This window comes from Pimephales promelas, chromosome 23 (assembly GCF_988280905.1).
Source record: "Pimephales promelas chromosome 23, fPimPro1.hap1.1, whole genome shotgun sequence".
In the NCBI taxonomy this organism is placed as follows: Eukaryota; Metazoa; Chordata; class Actinopteri; order Cypriniformes; family Leuciscidae; genus Pimephales; species Pimephales promelas.
Window position 1 is genome coordinate 4,996,300 of NC_142791.1, and position 26,625 is coordinate 5,022,924.

Genomic DNA, 26,625 nt, shown 5'->3' on the forward strand with positions numbered 1-26,625 from the left:
AGAGCGAAAGAAAGCAAAATATTTATCATCAGTAATCTTTTAGGGATAGTTTGTGCACTTTTACCCACATTGCTTCTTGTTTTTCAGTCTGCATCAAACTATCTGTGAATATTGTGGAGTGGAAAAAGAAACAATTGTGCACAGCACAGTGCATTTATTGCATTTACTCAACATTATTTTGGAAGGATTTAGAACCCAATATTAACAGAAATTTGTCTAGTTGATGTTTCTTTTCATTTAGAGTGGCATTATGCAATTATATATTTTATTTGGATAATGCAATACACAAAAAGAAGTGGGCTCGTCGCAAACTATGTCTTATATTTTAAAAATGACTTTAAAATTATATTTCGGAACAAACTAAAAACGTAATGTTTTAAAAACACAGAAATTGATGTTATTATTCTGGCAGCTAAAGTTGTTAATGATACGAATCTTCATCTGGCATAGAAATAAAATAAAATCTGAAATAAATAGTTCAGTGCGTCTGACAAACTGATGTTTCACGCACTTCCGCTGAACATCTCGCGAGAACAAGTTTCCTTGGCAACAATACACGGTGTTTTAATGGAGAGGTCCGAGCGACAAAAGGTTTGTTGTTATTATAGCGCAAATCTCATTAATTAGGGCGTTGATACCATAGTACATATGTTAGAAGACTATATAGAACATGATATTGCGATTTATTTTTTGCCTCAATAATGAGACGTGGGCATTGAATCAATGTAGCGCGAGAGTTAAACACTGACGAGCTGCAGTAAAACAGTTTATCACATTCTCTAACGTTAAATATTTCACCACATGTCATGGAGTTACGAAATAGTTGCTTTCTAAAACTATCATAAACCCCATCATAAGCGAAACTGCCGAACTACTTCAGCATTTAACGTTACCTTCAACTTCATTGACCTTCAACTTCATTGGCATTTTTACTTTAGTGCATCATTGAAAGTCAGCAGCCTTTTCTGTACCATTATGTCTGTTCAGAATGAAGTGTGGTTAGGCAGCAGCTCTATATGTTCATAGAGACCCAGTTTTAGTACAAACTAAAGTTCAAATAACTCTTCTATCAGATTCAGCTCACAACCAACCAGCCATACGACGAGAGTTTTGAGGTGAACGCAGACGAGGCCTCCAGCGTTCACACACCATCCCCACGACAGAGAGGTGACACATCTAAAACACTTTTTTAATATTTGACCTGTCACCTTACCATTCACCAACTGTTTTTTTCTTCCTCATGCCAGTTTCCAGGAGGGCGGGCAGGCAGAAGCTCAGCGCCATGGCCAGTTATGCTGGTGAGAAACTAGAAGATGACACTAAAGTAAGATTAAAGATAACTGGCTAATTTTCATGAATGCTTAAGTGAGGTTTTATTTACCTTACCTTTCATCTGACAACAGAGAAAGAAAGAGCCGCCACCTGGTGCTCATGGTACTGTGGAGAATGATGAAGAAGATGAGGAGGAAGAAGATGATGATGACGACGACGATGATGATGATTCTGATGACACAGAGTCTGATGAGGAGGAAGGGGAGCCTGGATCTGCTCCAGAAGGGTAGGGCTGTAAACTTGCACACTGAGAAAATATATTAAGGAGAAATAACAGATATACAGACTGAAATCAGATATACAGCAATAGCCCAGTCATTTTATAAAAAAAAAGGTAGAACAAATTGCAACAGAAACAAACTCAACTGATCTTGTATCCTCAATATGTCCTGACTCCTGAGAAAGGGAAAAAAAAAAGCACCGAAGAATCTCATTAGGGGAAGTTTCAAAAAAAGACCCTATTCATACACCTATTCATTATTTTTCTCACGTGAATAGGGTAAAAATGTTAACATTTAGATATCACCATGAAAATGATGGTGCATCAAGACAAACATTATTACAAGTTTTTAAAAATTGTTTGTTTACATGGACAGACTGTGCGTAATTATGTATGTGCTAATTTGCATAAATACCACAACAGATCTAAACATTGCTTGACATATAACATTATAAGGTCTGAATGGAACCCATTTAGGCTACCCTGATTATTATTAATACATAAGATGGGGTTTGGGCTGGGTCTGTTTAGACTGTTTCTGGGGGGCAAGTCTGAGGGAAGAACAGGAGACACGAGTAAGGAGAATGCAGAAGACAAAAGGTAGGTGAAATAAAAAGTGTCTGGATCAATCAAATTAATCCATGTAGGAGAAACAAACCCCGTATGATGACATTTGTTTGCCTCTATAGTCTTTTACTGTAAGATGTCAACAAGACATTTTCACCTGGCTATACCCAATGTTTAAATATGCTGTGTTTTTTATGCAAATTAGCACATACGTAATTAGATTATGCACCGTTTGCCCATGTTAACAAACAATTAAAAAAAACTTGCAATACATTTTTTGTTTGTCTTGATGTAAGTAATCAACTCAGTAAATTTCATGGTGATATCTAAAGGTTAACATTTTCAAGTGAAAAAAAAAAAAGATTGAATAGGCATGTGAATAGGATATATTTGGGTCTTTTTCAAAACTGTCCCCTAATTGGGATTCTTCAGGGTTTTTTTCCCCTTACTTAGGACATACTGAGGATACAAAATCAGTTGAGTTTGTTTGTTGCAATTTGTTCTAGGTTGACCCCCATTTTGGCTTAAAATGTCTGGACGATAAGGAAGTGCGTATTTGTGCGTAAGAAGATGCAAATGTAAAATTTCAGTGTTTAACAAAAGTACTAAAAGCATTAAAGTTACAGTATTTACTCAAAAACTCAAGCTATTTTATTTTATATAGTGGTGTGTGTGTTTGACTCTGTTTGACAGTGCATATGACCCTGCCGATTATGAACACCTTCCTGTCACAGCCGAGATCAAGGAGCTATTTCAGTACATCACTCGGTGAGCATGAAACAACTTCTTACCACTTGATTTGCAACTGCACATGAAACTGACCCTTAACCCTCTTACACTGCAAATGAATGTTTCTTGAATAGCACCTTTGGCCCTGTGGACATTAAAAAAGAAAAACAACTCGTTACAAATTCTAATTTCTTCAAATAAAATCCCAGCTAAGCAATGTCTAACAGTGAATATACATGCAACTCAGGAGCAGACTTCCATGAAGATCTCAAAATATGTATTGTTTGATGGCATTCTCAGGTGGAAAATATGATGAAAATTACAGTTACATTTTTGTTTTTAATATAATGACAAACACGTTTTCTTTACCAGGGCTAATTAAACACAATCTAATAATATTTAGTTTGGTAATTATAGCTTGATTGGAAATGACTATGTATATAAATTATAATGAACTATAATATAAACACAATTATATACATATAATTACTACTTTACATTTGAATGTAATTAAATGTAATTTTAATGTAAGTAGCCTTTTGGCTACTTCTGCAACACTATACATTTATTTAAGTATTATTAGTGTGCATTGTCCCCGTTAAATAAACCTGAAATAAATACATAAATAATTTTCATTTTGTTAACTAAATTAAGTGTAAAGTAAAATTAATTATATACATATAAAGTAATATTCAAATAATACACAATAATAATGTGACCTTCATATAACAAAAGGGGGAAAAAAAAACATAAAACAATGCTTATAGATGAAGAAGCACACTTATTTGAGTTGTCGATATCTCATGGATTCTTACTGGTATTATCGAATGACTGTTTCCTTCAGATACACTCCTCAGACGATAGAGCTTGACCACAAACTGAAGCCCTTTATCCCTGATTTCATCCCAGCTGTGGGGGACATTGATGCTTTCCTCAAAGTGAGTGAACATTCAGGTGTGGTTCTGGTTTGAAAGTGTCAACTAACAATTTCTTTTATATGCTTTTTTTTTACTATTTGCATTCTGCAGGTACCACGGCCAGATGGGAAGGCTGACAATCTTGGTCTCCTCGTTCTAGATGAGCCATGCGTTAAACAGTCAGACCCAACAGTGCTTTCCTTGTGGCTGTCAGAGAACAGCAAACAACACAATGTCGCTGTGAGTCCTCACACACACACACACTAGAAGACTCATTAAAGAGCTTTGATGGTTGTGACCTGACAAGTGAAATGAGAATGTGATGCACATGTCTTTCACAGGAAGTGAAAGTTAAGAGCATCGAAAACCCAGAGAAGAACCCCAAAGCCATAGACAACTGGATCGAGAGCATTACTGAGCTGCACCGGTCCAAACCTCCAGCTACCGTACACTACACGAGGCAAGAACTGACATGAGTCAACCACGAACACTATAGAAAGCAGAGCATCTCATATTTTGTAACCAGTGTGGTGGAAATTCCCCATGCACCAGACTTAAGCTAAATGACATCTGCTTCGTTTCCTCCGAATCTGCCCTTTATGAACACTATTACTTAGAAATGAAAATAAAATCTCTAGTGCTCCACTAAACACAATCACTTGAGAATGGAAGTAAGCTCCCTAAAGTCTAAAGTCCACTTCCTGGACAAAAACTGCACTGTTCCTCCTGAACCTTGGTTCTTTTTAGTTAGTTTTGCGGTCAGTCTTGCTTTTTTTTACGATATTTTATTTCTTTTGTACAGCACAATGTTCAACTACTGTTGTTTTTATTGTGCTTTATAAATAAAAGTTGATTGATTGATTGATTCTTCATATGCATAATTCTCTGTAAAAGCTCATTTGGACACATATGCAGACACACTTTGGCATATAAATGTTAATCATAAAAGAAAAAGAAATGTAAGTTATGATTAATTAAAAATGTCCATGACACCAGTCTCGTATATTTCTTCAGACCCATGCCAGACATCGACAGCCTGATGCAAGAGTGGCCGGCTGAATTTGAGGAGCTTTTGGGGAAGGTTAGCTTTTGTATAAAATATGTTCAGCAATATGATCCTTCATTAAACCGTGTTCATCTTCACGTTCTGTTCGCCAGGTGAATCTCCCCACAGCAGACATTGACTGTGATTTGGCTGATTATGTTGACATTATTTGTGGTAAGTTGGTCCATTGCATGTTTCTTGCATTCTCATCTTTGATGCTTTTGTTGGTTCTTGTAATGACTGTTCGTGTACCCTCAGGAATCCTGGACATCCCTGTGTACAAGAACCGAATTCACTCACTTCACGTCCTGTTCACTCTCTACTCTGAATTCAAAAACTCACAGGTTAGTTTTATATGCTCTACAATATTATAGGGTTAGTTAATTACTCACCCTCATGTCATTCATCTTCAGAACACAAATGAAGATCTTTTTGATGAAATCTTAGAGCTTTATTGACAGCTTCGCGACTGACAATTTGATGCTTCAAAAAGTTCATAAAGAAATCGTAAAACGAATCCACATGAATTTAGTGGTTTAGTCCAGATTTTCTGAAGAGACTCGATCGCTTTATATGATGAACAGATTTTAGGCTTTTATTCACATATAAAGATTCATCAACTCTCACATCAGTTGTGGTGAACAGAAGCTGAAGCATGTTCGCTCGATGTGTGTGGACCAATGAGGTTCATTCTCGTTCTTATTCCTTCAAAAAATTTGGACTAAACCGCTTTAATTCATATGGCTTAGCTTTACAATCTTTTTATGATCTTTTTGAAGCGTCAAAGTGGTTGTTGCGTAGCTGTCTATGGAGGGACAGAAAGCTCTCAGATTTTATCAAAAATATCTTGTGTTCCGTAGATGAATGACATGAGGGTTTTGATTTTTGGGTGAACTATCCCTTGAAATAAAATGTTAAATATAGGCTTACCCATCACAATCTGCAAATATTGATTTATTTTTGTAAAAACACAAGATTTTAAATGCTTAATGTGTGTGTGTGAGTGTGTTAATGGTTGCTGCATCTCTTTTGGGAGGTTGTACTTTTGCTAACCTATTTTTTCCCCATTTGTGATTAGCACTTTAAATCTGTTGGGGAGGGCCAGAAGTCCGACACACCGCCTGCTTCACGGACAGCTACTGCTGAATTAGAAAGACTCACTTTGGATTGATATCTCCATCATGGCCTATTTTATTACATCCTGTTTTTTTCTAAGCTGTCATGTGACCAACTGAGTTCTGTTAAGTGCTATTTTATTCATTACACTATGAATTCTTCATTTGATTGTGTTCTCACAACATGATTGTGATGCAATAATCACTACAATTGCATTTTAATAAAACTTATTTCCTCAAGCTTCAGACTGGAAGTATCTTCAAAATAATCTAATCTACATATGATGGGTTTCCTTTTTGAGCTCACTTCCTCATATTAATAGATGTTTTAAATAAGAGCTGATCCAAACTCAGTAAAGGACCAGACATTTACAGAAAGGACAGTTATTTACTGTAAATATCCCATAAAAATAATACCGAATTAAACCAAATCAACACTAAACAGTCAAAGTCATCTGGAGATTTAACAAAGCAGGATGACATCTTAACCATATATATATATTACATTTGAATGATAAACTGAATCAGAGCAAGTTTGTCCTTTATGAGTTATTGATCCGATGTACTGCGTTAAATGAACATGACATGTACATCTACTAGATAATCTGAATAGGAGCCGCTCTGCTTTCTTCCTCGTTCTACCCACTTTTGTGTTCCTGTTGTGGTTTGAAGTGGCTATTTTTTACTCCGAGGTTTCGAGTGCATAGAAGCGCATAAGGTACATGCAGATTGTCATGGTTATCTGAATGGTTATAAATTATAATTAATGCTAATTTAGCTTCAAAAAGTCTAACTGCTGGCTTACCATGCCTGGATGTTACATTTACGTCTGGCTGTTTCTGTTTGATGTATTTGGTAAGTGTCTCTCATTTTTTCTCTTTTGCTGTGTCTGCTTTTAGTGCTAATAACACACCAGAGTATATTATTAATTTGAACATTCTCAATGTATAGTACTATACATGAGAGTATACATTATAGAGACCAGTTGTTGTTGTTTTTTTGTTGTTGTTTTTTTTTTTTTTGGGGGGGGGGGGGTAAATTTGGATAAATTGTTGAATGCGCTTCTTTCACAATGTCTTTCAGTCAAATGTTTAAATCTGTTTATGGATTGTACTGACTATACATATTGATTTAACAGCAAAAGAAAATCTTGAAGTGATGACGGGCTTATATAGTCGCGTTGAACTCACTGGAATGTTGCTTCATCAGAAAGAGACTGTTGCCTCAGTTTTATGGGCCAAACTAAAACTTAATAAAAGTCAGATATGTATTCAATATCTAAACAATGGAACTGGCATCAAATGCTACAGTGATTGCTGTAGAGAGGCTCATTACTATTTTACCAATAACACCTTCATTCTGAAGAACATGACAGCACAGGATGAAGGAGTCTTCGTGGAATCTATAATTAGAAGAAATGGAACAATACAATCCCGAAACTATACATTAATTATTCAATGTAAGTCGAGACATATCAGAATCTTAATCATTCAAATGTAATTCATCTTTTTGTTTATCTGTGTTTGCTCATTAACACCTTTTATTTCAAGACCCACCAAATGCAACAGAAATTGTGGTCTCACATACCTCCAACACATCTGTGACTCTCAAATGTGAAGTGAGCGGGTCATTTCTGCAGCTGATGTGGTGGAGAGAAAGAGTCCCCATTCTAGAGAAACACAGACACTCATTCAGCGAGATGAACCAAACTCTACACATCAGCAACATAACCAGCTCAGATTACGGCACGTACAGCTGTAGTGCTTCAAATGCATATGGAGAATCAGAACAGCACATAAATATTACCGGTGAGCAGTTGATCATTGTGCACTCGCCATATTATATTCAGGACCAGAACTTAAACCAGAACAATTGTGAAAAGTAATTTTCTGGTTTTCTTTTGAGGTGAGAACTCACCAGTTAACCAAGGAAATGGTTCTAGTGGTAAAATTACGTCTGGTCAGATTCTGCTATCAAGTGGATTAACACTCATGGGTGTTTTGGGATTGTGCATCATGTTCTACGGCCTTTACAAATACCATCACAGTAAGACTTTCACCCAAATACATTAACAAGGTTCATACACGTTGCTTCAGCAAAATAATAACTGCATGTTTATGAAACCCACAGCAATCATGATTTAGGTTTACTGTGTGACTCATATCATGAATGTAAATACCACGCAATCTCAGTAAATGTTCTCAAAAACATCAGACATGAAGAAAAGGAGAATGAATCACAGAATGTTCTGCTTTTAAAAACTCTGCAGTTTCTCTACAAGCTATAAAACCTGAAATACAATTACAGCAACTACTGTTTTTAATCTATTTTGCACCAAATATTTTACCGTAATTATATATTTTTTTAGGGCAAAGAGTTGAAAATGGCAGAACTGATGAAGGTATTGAAAATATACTACCAATAAATGGATGTTATATTGGTGCCTATATTATTATGCAACCAATTGTCATATAATATGTGAAATATACTTCACAGGGGATGCAAATAATGGCCTTGGAATTTATCAGGTAATGGGCAATCAATCAAATACATTATAAACAGATGTAATAGTAATTTCAGTAGATATTTACATGGACAATTCAATTATTGTTATTTTCCATATCTTAAAGTTTTTTTTTTTTTAAAGAGGATTTTATTTAATATTAGTCCCGATAATCATACGGGGCCTTTGAATGCTTGATTCTGATTGGTTGGCAATGTCGCGCAATTATTATTTTCTAAACCGGCGTGCAATTATTTTTTTATGGAAACGCATGGCTAAAGTAGTTCCAGTCGGGCCTTGACCGCATTACAGTTCCAAATCAATTCGCCAAATTATTAGTATTATTTTATTTTGTTACAGTCTGGTTACAACCTACTAGGCTACAACGACTAAAAAATCAAAACCCACAAGGACACTTCTTCAAGCAAGATTGGAGAACTTATTTTCTTGCACCGAAAAAGTCGACGGGGTACTCCTGTTAGTTTTTTCGGGTCGAAATTTTGAGTTTCTCTGATCTTCTTGAAACTTCTGATAGAGGGCCATGAGACTTAGACCTGAGTGCAAAAATGGAGTCTCTAGACCCTTCCTGAGCTGAGATATTGAGATCCCACATGGCCCGCCTGCAATCTATTGAATGGGGACTTGAGTAGTGTATTTTTTGGACATTTTAATTAAAGTTCCTGTCATGATAAAAAACTATTTTACTGCACTCAGAGGGGCCCCCTGAGTCTGTGGCACCAAGCCCCATCCCATAATTCCACCGTCCACGAACCCACTATTTCTAATGGCATAAATGTGGGATCTCAATATCTCAGCTCTGGAAAGGTCTAGACTAGACTCCATTTTTGCACTCAGGTCTAAGTCTCATGGCCCTCTATCATTAATATGAAAGAAAAATATCCTTTTTTTTAACAGGCTACATATTTTTTATAATTATTTACCTGTTTACGCTATTGTTATTACAGGAAGTACCTGACACTGTAGAATTTACCCCTTTGCCGTACGTCTACACGGACTTCATTAAGCCGAAAGAGCCCAACCAGGCCTCTGCTGCAGCGCAACACTTTGACTTTGGTTACTCCGAGGTTGGACCCACGTGCAGTGCGGACACAGTTGCTCAGTATTGTGATGAAGAACAGACCACAGCGTGTCCTGAGGCGGAAGATGAATGACACATCTAATATAAGAGACTAAAAACCACGTTGGAGTTCAAACAGCGAATACGAACACACTTTCATATTCATGAATCTGTTGCTGCGCAAATTACAAGAGCGACAATCAGGCCGAGCAGAAAATACATGTTTTATCCTGATCAACCACCAGATGGCAGCAAAAACAGATCAAAACAAAGCAGTTCGACCATGGACAACCATAATTGTTTCTGATCCTCACAAAGAGCAAGAATGCGTCTCTGGAATAATCGTTTCAATTACATTAAATAAGCATCATTCTGTAAAGAAATAGAGGAAACATGTTTCATTTCTTGCACTTGTCACTGGTTAATAGTATAAACACACAATAAAGACTTGATGAATACATAAAATGGCTTCATTGAAAACTGTGCCTTTGCAATAATGTCAAGGATACAGTATTTGAAGTGACACACTATGAGAGGTCGTAAGTTTCCATCCTACCCATTAGTGACTGTCATACATACTGATTAGGTAAATGACTTTGAGAGCTATTGGGCTCACTTGCCTGTCTTGCATGACAAAAAAACTCTGTTAAAGGTTCTGTATATCAATTAAATGGCATGCCATGGAGTCAGCGGCAGATTAATTGATGTTAAAAGGCAAATCTAGATGTCAGTAAAGAGGTGCAAACGCTCACAGTGCACAAAAGAGAACAAAAACAGCACTTTAGAGACAGCCGTCAGTTACCTGATGAGTATAAAAGTCTTACCACATCTTTCACTTACAGTTAGAGTAGAGCACCACGATGTATACCTGAAGCAATGTCTTTATTGGGATACACACTGCAACAGGTTAGGTTCCTTTCTTTGTTTTTCCTTCAGAATAGCCAAAAGGAAGAAAAGATTAAACAAAAATAAAACAGACATATGTAGATAACTGTACAGTGCACTTTTTCTAAATGTGCATAAATTAATAACGTTTATGGGGCATAGAGTAATGAAAATAAAAATCGCTAGTTAATACAACTAACAAGGCTCAAAATAGCCCAACACTAACACTGTAGCATAATCAGGGTCCCTACATGCAACCCAAAGCATTGGGAACGTTGTAAGTGTACAGAACTTGTCTCGGCGTTCGTGGTTCGACTGCTCGAGACTATTTTCCAAAGATGGCTCCTGTCTGTATTCGCAAAGTGAACTGTCTTTATAAAATATCTTCTTATTAAACGGTCTGTACACTTACAACATTCTCAATGCTTCAGTTTGCATGTAGGGACCCTTATTATGCTACTGTGTTAGTGTTGGGCTATTTTGAGCCTTGTTAGTGGTATTAACTAGCGATTTTTATTTTCATTACTCTATGCCCCATATACTAGCATTATAAGCTAAACAGTTTTTAGAGATCAAACTCTTTACCTTCAATAATCATGAAAACAAATCTCAGAACGGTTGACTAGGTACCAATGTGTAATTAGACCAAAGGTTCATTTTGCGTCGGAGTTGTCCTTTAAGTCACCCTTATGGTGATCGGTGTTTGGTTTAGCTGGGCTCTTGTACCTTAAATCACTAAATTTATATTTTGTTTCGCTGCTGTATGTGAATTATAACAGCCAGATGAACAAATAGAAAAGGTGATCAGATGGTGTTGGTTGTGTTTTAACATAATCATTAATTGACCTGAATCACTGAACCCATTAAGAGCATAAATTCTGAGAAAAATGTACCTTATGGATTTTAGCAGCACGGTCATTTTATAACATACCATTTTTAGCCTTTTCAATGAAATCCAAACGATCAAATAAATAAAAAAATCCAAAAAAAATATGTTATGTAGGAACACACAGACATCAATAATTTACGTATAAAGCTCAGCAATAGTGACAAATAGATCACCTCTGAACATAAGCTCATTATTTATTCATGCAGCAATGCATGAAGGGAGCCATGAATGAGTTTTGATTGGTGGCACCCAGAATGCAATGCAACATGCTAATTGTCACCATTGTTGATATTCACAGGCTAATTATTGATGTCTGTGTGTCTTAAAAATGTAATAAATTGTATAAGAGAAACTTAAGAAATTATTTTGATATAGGACATATGGATATAGGAGGAATGGATATAGAAGGGAGGGGAGGATGGAAGAGGGAGGGAAGGATGGATGGAGGATGGATATAGAGGGGAGGGGAGGATGGGAAGGGAGGGGAGGATGGAGGGATGGACATAAAAGGGAGGGAAGGATGGAAGAGGGAGGGATGGATATAGAAGGGTGGGGAGGATGGATAGAGAAGGGAGGATGGAGGAGGGATGGATGGATATAGATGTAGGGAAGGATGGGTGGATGAATGGAGGTAGGTATGGATGAATTAATTTATGAATAAATAATTATTCTGAGTGTTGTGTGTTTTCTTGAGTGCAGACATTTGTTAAAAGGATAGTTCACCCAAAAATGAAAATTCTGTTAGTATTTACTCACCCTCATGTTGTTCCAACCCCGTAAGACCTTCGTTCATCTTCGGAACACAAATTAAGATATTTTTGATGAAATCTGAGAGCTGGATCACTCTTGCATACTAGTCCATAGGCTTTTTGAGGAATTGAAACTTGCCGGCCTCGAAAAGTTATTAAAGACATCGTTAAAATAGTCCAAATGACTTCAGTGGCTCAATCTTAAGTTTATGAAGCGGCAAGAATACTTTTTGTGCGCAAAAACAAACAAAAATAACGAATTTATTTCAAATATTCACTTCCTTCTCTGTGGGCCTCTCCAGTCATCCAGTCCACTCCATAGAAATCTCCTACCATCTTCCAGCCATGATTTACAGGAGGAGGAATGTCTGGCATGCAACTTTTGCAGGATGTTTTTATCATATTACTGTTAATACGCTGTATATCTATATTAGTTGTACTATTATACTGCTACTACACTGCACATAACTGTATGTGTTTGTTCATACATATCCACATCTATTATGCTCTCATAAGGCTACTGCTAATACATTGCACATTTATATTTAATTTATATTACTGTAAAACATACTACTTTCTTAAATGTATACTACTTTACCGAATGAACACAAAAAAGGTTCAAATAATATAAATAAACAATAAAAAAATGACAAAAGGATAAATAATAGTCAGTTAAGGGGCTTCAGTTTTTAGGAAGTTGTACTTTTGATAACCTATTCCCCCCATTCAGACTGGAAATGTGTCTTTAAAATAATCTAATCTACTACACCATTACCTATTTATTTGACAGTTTGCAATTAATTGGTCTTTTCTTGTTGAAGGGTAACACCAGAGAGCTGACTAGAGTATAATGTATAAACTCAGTAAAGGACAGGACATACACTGTTAAATAACAGAAAGTACAGTTATTTACTGTAAATATCCCATAAAAATACAGTAATACTGAATTAGTCATCTGGAGATTTGTGCTGGAGAATTAACAAAGCAGGATGACATCTTAATCATATATATATATATATATATATATATATATATATATATACATATTACATTTGAATGATAAACTGAATCAGAGCAAGTTTGTCTTTTATGAGTTATTTATCCGATGTACTGCGTTAAATGGAAGTATCTTCAAAATAATCTAATCTACATATGATGGGTTTCCTTTTTGAGCTCACTTCCTCATATTAATAGATGTTTTAAAAAAGAGCTGATCCAAACTCAGTAAAGGACCAGACATTTACAGAAAGGACAGTTATTTACTGTAAATATCCCATAAAAATAATACAGAATTAAACCAAATCATCACTAAACAGTCAAAGTCATCTGGAGATTTAACAAAGCAGGATGACATCTTAATCATATATATATATATATATATACATATATATATATATATACATATTACATTTGAATGATAAACTGAATCAGAGCAAGTTTGTCTTTTATGAGTTATTGATCCGATGTACTGCGTTAAATGAACATAACATGTACATCTACTAGATACTCTGAATAGGAGCCGCTCTGCTTTCTTCCTTGTTCTACCCACTTTTGTGTTCCTGTTGTGGTTTGAAGTGGCTATTTTTTACTCCGAGGTTTCGAGTGCATAGAAGCGCATAAGGTACATGCAGATTGTCATGGTTATATGAATGGTTATAATTTACAATAAATGGTAATTTAGCTTCAAAAAGTCTAACTGCTGGCTTACCATGCCTGGATGTTTCATTTTCGTCTGGCTGTTTCTGTTTGCGGTATTTGGTAAGTGTCTCTGATTCTTCTCTTTGGCTGTGTCTGCTTTTTTGGGCTATTAACACACCAGTGTATATTATTAATTTGAAAATTCTCCATGTAATTCTTCATGGACAACCATGAATACGCTTCTTTCACAATGTCTTTCAGTCAAATGTTTAAATCTGTTTATGGATTGTACTGACTATACATATTGATTTAACAGCAAAAGAAAATCTTGAAGTGGAGACGGGCTTATATAGTCGCGTTGAACTCACTGGAATGTCGCTTCATCAGAAAGAGACTGTTGAGTCAGTTTCATGGGCCAAACTAAAACCTAATAAAAGTCAGATGTGTATTCAATATTATAACAATGGAACTGGCATCAAATGCTACAGTGATTGCTGTAAAGAGGCTAGTTACTATTTTAACAATAACACCTTCATTCTGAAGAACATGACAGCACAGGATGAAGGAGTCTTCATGGAAACTATAACTAGAAGAAATGGAACAATACAATCCCGAAACTATACATTAATTATTCAATGTAAGTCGAGAATCTTAATCATTCAAATGTAATTCATCTTTTTGTTTATCTGTGTTTGCTCATTAACACCTTTTATTTCAAGACCCACCAAGTGTAACAGAAATTGTGGTCTCACATACCTCCAACACATCTGTGACTCTCAAATGTGAAGTGAGCGGGTCATTTCTGCAGCTGATGTGGAGGAGAGAAAGAGTCCCCATTCTAGAGAAACACAGACACTCATTCAGCGAGATGAACCAAACTCTACACATCAGCAACATAACCAGCTCAGATTACGGCACGTACAGCTGTAGTGCTTCAAATGCATATGGAGAATCAGAACAGCACGTAGATATTACCGGTGAGCTGATCATTGTGCACTCGCCATATTATATTCAGGACCAGAACTTAAACCAGAACAATTGTGAAAAGTAATTTTCTGGTTTTCTTTTGAGGTGAGAACTCACCAGTTAACCAAGGAAATGGTTCTAGTGGTAAAATTACGTCTGGTCAGATTCTGCTATCAAGTGGATTAACACTCATGGGTGTTTTGGGATTGTGCATCATGTTCTACGGCCTTTACAAATACCATCACAGTAAGACTTTCACCCAAATACATTAACAAGGTTCATATACGTTGCTTCAGCAAAATAATAACTGCATGTTTATGAAACCCACAGCAATCATGATTTAGGTTTACTCAAAAACATCAGACATGAAGAAAAGGAGAATGAATCACAGACTGTTCTGCTTTTAAAAACTCTGCAGTTTCTCTACAAGCTATAAAACCTGAAATACAATTACAGCAACTACTGTTTTTAAATTATTCTATTTTGTACAGAATATTTTACCGTAATTATAATTTTTTAGGGCAAAGAGTTGAAAATGGCAGAACTGATGAAGGTATTGAAAATATACAACGAATGAATGTGTGTACATATTGTTGCTTAATATATATCATACACAACCAATTGTCTTCACAGGAGATGCAGATAATGGCCTTGGAATTTATCAGGTAATGGGCAATCAATCAAATACATTATAAACAGATGCTATAATAATTTCAGTAGATATTTACATGGACAATACAATTATTGATATTTAAATATCAATTAAATATTAAATTAAATTAATTAATTATTTTTATATCAAATATTTTAATAGATATTTAATTATTTTAATTTTTAAAGAGGATTTTATTCGATATTAGTCGCGATAATCATGCGGGGGCCTTTGAATGCTTGATTCTGATTGGTTGACAATGTCGTGGAATTATTATTTTCTAAACCGGCATTCAATTATTTTCATGGAAACGCATGGCTAAAGTAGTTCCAGTCAGGTCTTGACCGCATTACAGTTCCAAATCATTTCGCCAAATGATTTCATTCATTTTGAAGGTTTCTTTTTTTTTTTTTACAGTCTATTTTTAACGGAAGTACGGAAGCCCTGAATCGCAAGGTGAAAAAAAAAAGAAGAAAACTTTACTCTTTAACTTTTCAACTTAAATCGTTATTTTGACATAATATCTTGTGATTACGACATAATATCTCGTTACAACAACATAATATCTTGTTATTTCGACTTGATAAGTCATTATTTTGACATAATATCTTGTTATTACGACATAATAAATCATTATTACAACATAATAAATCCCTATTATTACATAATATGTCGTTATTTTGATATAAGGAGTGCATTCTAATATGCATTAAGCCACATTATGGGTCTTATTATGAGTTTCTATGGGAGGAAAATGCTTAACGTCAAATGAAACGCTTTGTGTTTATATTCTGGACTTATCTGGTTTTTGTAGTATACTTTATTATAAGTTTAGAATCATATTGATTAAGAAATGCACATACAATGGGCTTTATGCCCAGCTGCACTACTTCCTGAACTTCAGCCAGCTCCTTGTTTCCTGTCTGCCATTATTGGTCAAATTGATTAATTTAGGTGTGCTTGACCTCAGTAGTCATGGCAACAATAATCAGACGCACCTGAACTAATCAATTTGTCCAATAATGGCAGACAGGAAACAAGGAGCTGGCTGAAGTTCAGGAAGTAGTGCAGCTGGGCATAAAGCCAATTATCTGTGAGCTTGATAAAGAACATTTGCTCCATTTGAGCCTTTGCAATCAGTTGAGCTTAACTTTCTGTCAATGAAGACAGCGCTTCTGACTGCATTGGCCTCCATTAAGAGGGTAGGGGACCTACACGCATTCTCTGTTGACGAAGCGTGCCTGGAATTCGGGCCGGGTTACTCCCACGTGATCTTGAGACCCCGGCCTGGATATATGCCCAACGTTCCTACCACTCCCTTCTGGGACCAGGTGGTGAACCTGCAAGCGCTGTCCCTGGATGAGGCAGACCCAGCCTTGGCACTGCTCTGTCCTGTATGTGCTCTCCGCATCGATGAAGACAGAACGCAGTGTTTCATGACCTCAGACCAGCTCTTTGTCTGTTATTGTAGGAAGTTGAAGGGAAAGGCTCTCTCCAAGCAAAGGTTGTCCCACTGGATAGTGGACGCCATTGCTTTGGCATACCAACAGCAAGGTCGACTGTGCCCCCTTGGTGTGACTGCCCACTCCACCGGGAGTGTGGCATCCTTTTGGGCTCTAGCGCATGGCGCCTTGCTAACAGACATCTGCAGAGCTGCAGGCTGGGCGACACCAAACACATTCACCAGATTCTATAATCTCTGAGTGGAGCCAGTGTCCTCTCATGTACTCGCTTCAACCAGCTAGTACTGGACCCGCTCAGGTGTCTTCACTTGCTCGCCATTCCACTCAAAATAGGACAAACGTCCATCCCAAAAAGTAAAAAAAACTTGCATGGCTAATGCAAATTAAAGCAAGTTCAAAACTCTGTCATATTTCTGATATATCTTCACATTTATAGGCCTAATTTGATACAATCTAATTATTTTAGCACGAAGGTGGATCTTATCAATATTACTTTGTCATTTTGTGTGACACTTCAACATTTAGCCTAATTTTGTGCTGCAACAGAAGGTGCCAAGGCCCCTGATGCTAAATTATGAAGCAATCATGTTATTTTATGGGTTCTTTAGGTCATAAAAACTCTTCCAGCGGAATGCTATGCATGATAAATGTTGGCCTAGGTTTATATTTTTTTTTTACTCTGGTTTACTCTGGCCACTTCTTTCTTACAGGAAGTACCCGACACTGTAGAATGGACCCTTGTGCTGTACGTCTACACAGACTTCATTGACCCGAAAGAGCCCAACCAGGCCTCTGCTGCAGCGCAACACTTTGAGGACTTTGGTTACTCCGAGGTTGGACCCACATGCAGTGCGGTCACAGTTGTTCAGTATTGTGATGAAGAACAGACCACAGCGTGTCCTGAGGCGGGAGATGAATGATACATCTAATATAAGAGACTAAAAACCATGTTGGAGTTCAATCAGTGAATACGAACACACTTTCATATTCATGAATCTGTTGCTGCGCAAATTACAAGAGCGACAATCAGGCCGAGCAGCAAATACATGTTTTATCCTGATCAACCACCAGATGGCAGCAAAAACAGATCAAAACAAAGCAGTTCGACCATGGACAACCATAATTGTTTCTGATCCTCACAAAGAGCAAGAATTTCTCCAGATGGTCGATGCGTCTCTGGAATAATCGTTTTAATTACATTAAAAACGCATCATTCTGTAAAAAAATAGAGGAAACATGTTTCCTTTCTTGCACTTGTCACCGGTTAATAGCATAAACACACAATAAAGACTTGATGAAATAAAATGGCTTCATTGAAAACTGTGCCTTTGCAATAATGTCAAGGATACAGTATTTGAAGTGACACACTATGGGAGGTCGTAAGTTTCCATCCTACCCATTAGTGACTGTCATACATACTGATTAGGTAAATGACTTTGAGAGCTATTGGGCTCACTTGCCTGTCTTGCATGACAAAAAAACTCTGTTAAAGGTTCTGTATATCAATTAAACGGCATGCCATGGAGTCGGCGGCAGATTAATTGATGTTAAAAGGCAAATCTAGATGTCAGTAAAGAGGTGCAAACGCTCACAGTGCACAAAAGAGATCAAAAACAGCACTTTAGAGACAGCCGTCAGTTACCTGATGAGTATAAAAGTCTTACCACATCTTTCACTTACAGTTAGAGTAGAGCACCACGATGTATACCTGAAGCAATGTAACAGGTTAGGTTCCTTTCTCTGTTTTTCCTTCAGAATAGCCAAAAGGTCAAACAGACATGTGTAGATAACTGTACAGTCTCACTTTTTCTAAATGTGCATAAATTGTTGCACCCATGGAATGCTGGGAAATGATACCTACAGTCAGAAGGGGGATGTAAGTCTTTAATGATTTAACTTTAATCTCCTGTGATATAAATAGAAAAAAACAAATAGGTTTGGGGACAGTGTTAATTAAAGATCTCCTATACAACTACAATAAGTGCAAACAGATATTTATATACAAAATTGCACATATCATTTGGGTTTCAGGGGAGAAAAAAAAGAAACAATGCGTGGAAAATATTTTGCATCGCCCACTCGGCGATAAATAAATCACAAAGCGAACCAAAAGAATCAGACTAAATGCAACGCAGGTATCAGGAATAAAACATTTGAGATTTGTGTGATAAACAGATGCACTTTGATCTGAAGGTTTAATATCAGTGATTAAGCCCTATCTGGCAACCCTGAGACAAAAACAACCCCATTTCAGCACGTTTGACTAAGCTGAACATTCACTTGGAATTAATGGACCAAATCAGACTATGTGTGTGAGCACCATAAGGCTTCGGAGAGCCTTGTTCAAGTGCAGGGTTTTGATTTTTCATGAAAGCCACTGCATCAGTAATTGAGATGCATTTTTGATTACCTAATAATCATGTGAAGAGAACCCAAAATCCGAAAAATGAGATGCTTTCAAGATCCATTGTGTGCATTAAGAAATAAATTTAGAAAATGATATGCTACAGATGATAGAACAATCACATTGAATAAGGGGGGAGGGGAAGATGTACACGTGTAGAAGAGAAAAAATATTTTCACAGCATTTCAAATGTTCAATTTATAGTCTGATAGTCACTGATGCCATCCATGGCTTACATTGTCATAATTCATATTACACCCTGAAGAGCTTCACTGTGATATTCAGTCCCTCTCTTCTGAAAATCCCCCTCTGTGTCCACTATCTGGTTGAACACAATCTGTGAATAATTTCTCAAATATACAAAAGTGCTCAGTCTTCAAGAAAGCGTAAAAAAATGTCTATCTGGCCCGAAAAGCCTCTTCCCTTTTTTAAGGCAAGTGGTGACCAGTAGGTCAAAAGACTCTTGCCACAGAACCGTGCTGTAACATCTCCCAATAAATATTGCAAATAATTCCCCCCACATTTGAAACGAGTTAATGGCTTTTGGCATTTGTAGTTTCCAAAAATGGCGAGAGCTTTACTATTAAAGTAGAAGGACGGATATATCTCTCTGAACTAGACATGTAAAGGGCAAGAATGACCGAAGTATGCACTGTGAATGAGTGGACTATAAGCCAAGGTCATGTCCACAAGTGTAAAGCATGCCAAAATGGAAAAAAAAAAAAAAAAACGGAACAAACTAAAATGTTTCAGAGATCTTTATACTACATTTACGTAAAAGCTCTTATCCTTTTGGCCCTCAATTTCTCTGAACTGTAGTCGAGGTACTGTAAACACTTTAGAGGGTGCTTGAGGGAGGCCGTTCAATGAATGATTCTCCTTCCTGTTATCCAGACTGAACAAAGCTGAAACACAATTCAAATTCTCAGCCAATTTAATCTCGGAGCTCTTGGGATTTCAGAACTCTCGCTCAGTTTAGAATTAGCAGATTCCCGAATTGGACGGATCAGGGGGCGTTTTGTTCAGGGAAAACACACACTCGTTACCTTTCATTCTCGCCAGCACAACAGCAACGGCACAATATGATACACCAGTACCAGTAAAGTCTCTTTTCCAAAATGATTCTTTAGACAAAGTTATATATCATCTTTATAAATATTTTCTGTGCTGTTGTGTCCTCTATCAATATAAATAGCAAAATATAATGTCATATTTCCTACAGCTAGTTGAATCCCCTCAGCCGTTTACACTAACTAAAGCATCTTTTAATCACAAGAAACCTTTCCGAAAGGATCCGTAAGCATTCATGTACAATTTGAACCAAAATAAAACGGATGTCTGTACAAAACAAAACAAAATGAACAAAATAATAAAAGAACACAATCAATGTGTGTGTTGTTAGCCACAGCAGTGCATAGATGCTGAGTTTGTGAAATGAGTCTGGGAGGTGTGTGAAACCAACCGATTGGGTGAAAAGTGACAAAAGCTGATATCAACATTGATTTTTTTCTTCTTCTTGGAGGTGGTGATGGTGTGTGGAAATCATCCGTGATGATCTAAACTGACTTGTCCTTCTGAACTCAAGAATGTTTGAAGAATGCTAAATTTTGTTTCCTTTTTTCCTTAAATTAAAATGCTAACCAATAAATATGCAAACAAAGATGCCTCTAACACTTTGTGGTGTACATTCAGGAACATTCATATTGAAAGTGAAAAAATGCAACATAAAATAAACGAACGAACAAACAAGAGAAAAAAAAATCACTGTAAGAGTTAACAATAAACATTGCCATAATAATAATTTATATTATATTACAAATTATTCCTATGTTTTTTTTTGTCGTTGTTGTTGTTTTTTTTGCAGTCCAAGGTCCCTGCCAGGGAAAAGTGATTTTTTTTATAGTTTTTCTTTTGAAGGAATCCAGATGTAAGGTCCAGACTGTTCCTCTATCACCATCTTACACTGGTTATAAATGTCCTCTAGTGTTTCCCCTTGAACCAGCGCTGAGAGAGAGTGAGAAAGAGAAAGAGAAAGAGAAAGAGAGAGAGAAAGAGCTGACGTTAATAGATTATTATGTACTTTACGGAGCAACGCCTTTATCATTTTGCGCCACAATAAGTAAGAAACCTCGGTGACAGTTTCATAATGATCGTTTTTGAACTTAATGGATCATTAGCCACTTTATCGCTCATGAATTCTTCTTGTGCGAACGGTAAGAATAGCCATTTTACCCAGCAACAGAATCTCTAACAAGGCAGAGAGAACGATGCAGATTTTCATTTAAAAATAACATTATACATAGTATTATTAGCAAAGCAACACATTCTTTAAATCTCTTTTCTTGCAGGTGCAGATTAACGAAATTAAAAAATAGAGCAAAAGCATTGTCACGTGGGTTCAAAATGTCCTCAAATGAATCATTATGCTCTATTTCATATTCTTCCATACACTCACAGGGGTCAGGCTAATGCATATTTCAAGAGAAAGTGTTTCACTGAGGGGAAAGCGTCAGCGCCATGGCTCTGCTGTCAAATATGATGGATGCAACAAGCTGCAATGGTTGGCCTCTGAGGTAATGCATATGCAAAAGACTATCAGAATATGCAAATGAGCTGATATTGGACAGCCTCTGAGCGTGAAGGCGCTGCTCAGGTCCTCTCGATGGATTAGGAACTGTTACCTGTGAAGTACTCGCCAAACTCCTGCTCCAATTTCATGGCACGGTCATATGTCTTTTTGGCCTGTTCCTCCGTCAACCTCTTATTCATCTCCCTGAAACACAAATTTATCAATCCCCTTGAGTCTGAACGCAATGGAATTTGTATCATTTATTGAATTAATACACCATCATAGAGCTGTGTGGTGAACTTACATTAAGGACTCCATGGATCTAGGCTTTATAAAGATGGCAATGGGGTAGAGTTGTGCTACTTGTAGTCGTTTTATGGCATTCCCAGACACGTCAAGTATGCAGTGCTTTCCCTAGAAAACCAATAAATGATGGGAAGCTGAACAGTAGAGCAAGGGGCCATTCACAAAGAACACATTCAACGACACAAGGACAAGTGTTGGCCTTTGAGATGTCAAGTTAAACAATATCAAGACACTATACCAAAGTACTCATGAGTACTGGCAAGGCATCCCAAATTGTAAAATCCAAATTAGTAAGCAGGCTTCATGGTAATGTTGTGGTTGTAAAACCATAGTAAATACTAACCCTCTCCGCCACATATTTGACAGACTGGACGCTGGTTCCGTACAGATTTTCATTGTACTGTCCAGCCTCGATGAACTTGTGCTCTTGGATGTCTTTCTCCATCTGCTCTCGTGAATTTACAAAGTGATAATCTCTCCCATCCACTTCATAATCCCGCTTTGATCTGGTAGTATCTGAGATTGGTTTTAAAAAAAAAAAAAATCCAGGTTTTAGTTTTATAATACTTGGGTACTCAGTTCAACAACACATAAAAATGGGGAATCATCAACTTTATTATCTACATATACGTTCAAGAGAAATACCATGGCAAATCTACTTTCACAAATAAAAAAATGATATCTCTAGCTATTGGGGTGACATACTAAGAGACAGCAGCAGATAAGATAAGCAGAAATAACCTTAGATCCCACTGACTGGATGAACTACAGGGAAAGACTGACGCTATTACATTTTCTACTTATATTTTGCTCACTGCAGACTAATAATCTCACTTACCTTCTTGATCAGAACTGTTAGCCGCTTTTTTTAAAATTTTGAACATAAACAAAAACGGTTAAATAAAAGTTTGAAAAACTGAAAAGCAAACAATAAATAAAGTGTTCAAGATGGAAAACACGAAAGAGCTCTGTGGCACTCATCAGCAAACTATGAGAATGATATAAGATCTTTTTTCCCTTTTGGGTCTCTCCACAATATTGTCAATATTTTGCTTAATATGTATAGCACAAGCCAACAAAGCTCTTTTCCAAAAACATTTAAAAACTCAGGAAAAGTGTAGAACAAATGAAATCTTACAAAGTGTGGGTTACGAACTGTTACTTTCAAGGTTTGCTCGAAGAACATTAACTTGGACCAATTATAACTTCTGAAACACGATCACAATAAAGTAGTGACCTAGTTGAAATTTGTTAATCAGCAGACCTTGACGTAAGGGATTTCATAGTCACAGCACAATGAAATGAGGAACTGCACAGCAATAGTTTTGAGCACTGTGGGGCAGTAAGGAACACCACGGACTCTTACGGTCAGGTCACTTACCTTACCATCTCATTTTGATGAGTCCCACCAGCACAGCTATCAGCACAAAGGCTTAAAACCCCCTAAGACTACTGAGTATAATTACAAACTACCTTGGCCAGAGGTTTTTTTAACACTCCAGTTGAAATTTATAACGGCACCAGTGAGAATAACACAGTACACTATTGCTCATCTGGGCTCTTTTGAGACTGTGGTTGAGTCAGCCTCTACTGAAGGCTAATTTGTGCCTTCTAAAGATGTAAAATGAATAATTAATGAAAGATCCACTAGGAGATGAGTTTATCTGATAATATAACCACCTGGGCAAGAACCACAAGATCTCTGTAGGGTACTTACGTGGCACACATGACCCAAACTTGTCCGGGAACTCGGAGATGAGGTCATCGTTGACCCTGTCCTTCATGGGCCCCAAAATTATAACTGGTCGGGCGTAATTAACTGTTCAAACAGATAATACAGGAACAACAAACAAACTGAACATCGATCACGTAATATATTTACACTTCTACAGAACTTCATACAGTCCAAGCATGAGAGACAGTGGAGAAGCACTTACTCTCTTGTCTGATGACAGGCTCATACGAGAGGATCAGTTCCTCTTGACTCCCTGGAAACAGAACACAGAAACATACTCAGTGGGGTGGGTGGTTGTGATGGGACTCAGATAGCTTTCTGTAGAACGGCAGTAATCGAGATGCATTTGATGTGCCCTTCACCAAGGTCTCGCCTCTCAGAGTGCGGCTCGAGTGGATGTGTAAATGAGTTACTGAGCATGTAATGTCATTACGCACTTGTTGACAAGGACATTTGCTTTAAAAAAAAAGAGAAAAATGAAAAACAGTGGCAAAATTTAGTTAGCGCTCATTTGGGAGATTAAAGGGATCGGCTGAAAGGCTTTGGGATGATGATGGACAACAGAAAAGCAATTTAATCACGGATAAGACTGACGTTTCAGACAGTGACAATACTAATTGAATATATAAGTCCAATTATGGGAACGCAGGTCCAATATGACGCTAGTTTTGAGGTAGTCTGCGCACACAGGGACTTCAAGTTGCCAGAGTAGTTTATTTTTAGCCCTGGGACGAACAGAAGCAGGCTGCCGCAGGAACACAATATGGTTATTATCCATCGATTCAAACCCAGATAGGATCGGGTGTTATTCTGAGCCAGAGCTTAATTTCTCTCAGTGGAAGTGGTAACATTAAACTATAGAGAATGAATCACGCATGAATCAGCTACTGTGTAGTGCTCCACTTACCCAAAACAATTTAGATGCTGTGAAAAAGCTAGATGGCCTCTATTGTTGTAGCTATTGCCATAAACAGAATGGACTATGTCTATATGCCTTACCAATACAAAGCACACTTTAAAGCACTGTTCAAAAACCTAATGAGCTGCCTACAGAGTCAGAATTTTAAGGCATCAAACACAAAGGAAAGGTAGGCAACCTAATTTCGCTTTTAAAATTTGGTAAAAAGGGGATATATCAAATACTCTTGCAAGTTGAGTCTCACATGGATGGTAATGTAGAGTACTAAAAATCAGTCATGGTGCTGATGCCTATGTGCTGTAGGTAGGCAAGAAAGGAAAGGACGAGTTCTATGCATTATATAAGACTCAAGCTAATAGGACAGCAACTTTTACATATTTTCACCAAAAAAGAACTGGTTTGTAACTGGCGCTGGTTCAAAGTTGGTTCGGAGTTGATTCAACTTGTGACTTCACTGACTAGAGCGCCCTGGGAACGACGTTGTTGCGTTACTGTGTACGTTGCCATACGTCTTAGCTAGAAATGCTTGCAAGTACAACATTACTTTGGGATTGTCTCTAACTTGTGTACCAAGAAGGCTTTGTGTCTTTTTTCTTTCCATTTATTTGTTCTTTATTGTGACTGTTTTCTTCTTTGCTTATAATGTTTTCAATTAAAAATAAATAAATAAAATAGAAACGCTTGCGCCAATCCATCGTGTTTCTGCAAATGTTTCTCCTGGCGTTCCGATCCTATATTATGGTCAGAAAAGATGTTTAGCACACATCTAAACCCGGCCCCAGCTCCGACGTAAACATGACTTGGTAAAAGAACAGTTCTAGTCCAGCAAAGAGTTGGTGCCGATTTGGAACCAGTTTTCCCGGTTCTTTGGCTGTCGAAACACAAAGAACTGGTTCGCGCGCAGTCACCGGCTCCGAACCGGCTCCGAACCGGCTCTCAAAATGCTTTGGTGGAAAAGGGGTATGCGAGGATTTTAAACAAGGTTATGTGGGTTTGATCAATGCCTGGAGATTTTGGTGGAGACAGATTATACATCATATTGTAAGACCAGACAGTGACCTTTGTCTTCTGCGCCTAATATGGAGTAGCTATCCACCTTATTTTAAACCTAAGATTGGGTGTGGCCATTTGTAACTTGACTGCGCAAGCCTTCCAGTTGGATACACTTTCAGTTATTTTTAATCACTGTATGCTGCCTGTTGACTGATATTTCTTATTATATTATTTTAATGTTTCGTCGTAATTGTAAACCCACTGGTTTGTATCACAAATAGTTTTATTGTTTACTGCACTATTTTTCTAGTTATTTTTTTTTTTACTTACAATGGCAAATTAATCTAAAATCTCGTACAGTCATAGAAAGTAGTTTACTTTTCCACAGATTGGAAAAGATTATTTCTGACAGCACATATCATTTTTCATCAACACGTTATCAAGTGAGTCCATTTCCAAAATAAATTAAATAAACGCCACAAATCCTGTTTACCAGCCATGGGTAAAAAAACAAGTCATATTTCATTATGTTGACAATGGCAGTCAATGGCTGTCTAGAAGAGCATCATGCAATATGACAATTATATGGCAAAATCTAATATGTCCAATGTGACAAGCTCATCTAACCGGGCTCTGAATACACACTCGGTCTGGAAACCTGTCACTCTCAAGATGACTTCAAAACCTGACAGCTAATGTTTTGGAGTTGGACTACAGTACTTTAAGTACTTTATCTTCTCCAACAACCTGACCTAAAGTCATCATTTTACTCAGTAACTTTCTTATAACAGTACGTTCTAGTTTTTAAGAGTCTAGAAGATCATTATCAGGAGCTCGCTGTCAACTCTAAGTTGGTTGCATTGGACAAAATTAGACTTGAGTTTCAAGCATAAAATAAAATTAGACACAGAGGATTAAATTACTGAGAAAAAGAGATGAACACGTTCAACC

General features: G+C 37.0%; 4 protein-coding genes across 39 annotated transcripts in view; 3 read left to right on the forward strand and 1 right to left on the reverse strand.

Moving 5' to 3' along the window:
• The first annotated feature begins 516 nt into the window (after positions 1-516).
• Positions 517-6,165, forward strand: ift46 (intraflagellar transport 46 homolog (Chlamydomonas)). The gene is made up of 12 exons (XM_039675642.2): positions 517-591; positions 1,074-1,167; positions 1,248-1,324; positions 1,404-1,558; positions 2,813-2,887; positions 3,693-3,786; positions 3,877-4,005; positions 4,107-4,225; positions 4,780-4,846; positions 4,924-4,984; positions 5,069-5,154; positions 5,889-6,165. The coding sequence occupies exons 1-12, from the start codon at positions 568-570 to the stop codon at positions 5,979-5,981; spliced, it is 1,074 nt and encodes a 357-aa protein (XP_039531576.2). The 5' UTR covers positions 517-567; the 3' UTR covers positions 5,982-6,165.
• A 392-nt stretch (positions 6,166-6,557) lies between these two features.
• On the forward strand, positions 6,558-9,962 carry LOC120482869 (uncharacterized). Of its 2 annotated transcripts, XM_039677580.2 has the most exons (7): positions 6,558-6,780; positions 7,064-7,384; positions 7,476-7,733; positions 7,831-7,971; positions 8,294-8,326; positions 8,422-8,453; positions 9,394-9,962. In XM_039677580.2, exons 1-7 carry the CDS (start codon positions 6,732-6,734, stop codon positions 9,598-9,600), a joined length of 1,041 nt encoding a protein of 346 aa, XP_039533514.2. In that variant the 5' UTR covers positions 6,558-6,731; the 3' UTR covers positions 9,601-9,962. The 2 variants fall into 2 exon arrangements, with proteins under 2 accessions (XP_039533514.2, XP_039533516.2); XM_039677582.2 differs by lacking the exon at positions 7,064-7,384.
• Positions 9,963-13,580: 3,618 nt separating this feature from the next.
• Positions 13,581-18,210, forward strand: LOC120482868 (leucine-rich repeats and immunoglobulin-like domains protein 1). 2 transcript variants are annotated; one of them, XM_039677577.2, is made up of 7 exons: positions 13,582-13,787; positions 13,984-14,304; positions 14,387-14,644; positions 14,739-14,879; positions 15,154-15,186; positions 15,267-15,298; positions 17,459-18,205. In XM_039677577.2, the coding sequence occupies exons 1-7, from the start codon at positions 13,739-13,741 to the stop codon at positions 17,666-17,668; spliced, it is 1,044 nt and encodes a 347-aa protein (XP_039533511.2). In that variant the 5' UTR covers positions 13,582-13,738; the 3' UTR covers positions 17,669-18,205. The 2 variants fall into 2 exon arrangements, with proteins under 2 accessions (XP_039533513.2, XP_039533511.2); XM_039677579.2 differs by lacking the exon at positions 15,154-15,186 and having other exon boundaries at positions 13,581-13,787; positions 17,459-18,210.
• A 404-nt stretch (positions 18,211-18,614) lies between these two features.
• dlg2 (discs large MAGUK scaffold protein 2) overlaps positions 18,615-26,625 on the reverse strand; it is a 199,596-nt gene continuing 191,585 nt past the window's right edge. For 33 of the 34 annotated variants that reach the window (XM_089126013.1, XM_089126023.1, XM_089126011.1 and 30 more), the window contains 6 exons: positions 23,965-24,015; positions 23,745-23,846; positions 22,371-22,543; positions 22,026-22,135; positions 21,834-21,925; positions 18,615-21,156 (listed from right to left, as the gene is read on the reverse strand). In XM_089126013.1, the coding sequence (XP_088982139.1) occupies positions 21,050-21,156; positions 21,834-21,925; positions 22,026-22,135; positions 22,371-22,543; positions 23,745-23,846; positions 23,965-24,015 (635 nt within the window). In that variant the 3' untranslated portion in view covers positions 18,615-21,049. Of the gene's footprint in view, positions 21,157-21,833; positions 21,926-22,021; positions 22,136-22,370; positions 22,544-23,744; positions 23,847-23,964; positions 24,016-26,625 lie in introns of those variants that run through there. The other variant, XM_089126016.1, reaches the window with a different exon arrangement.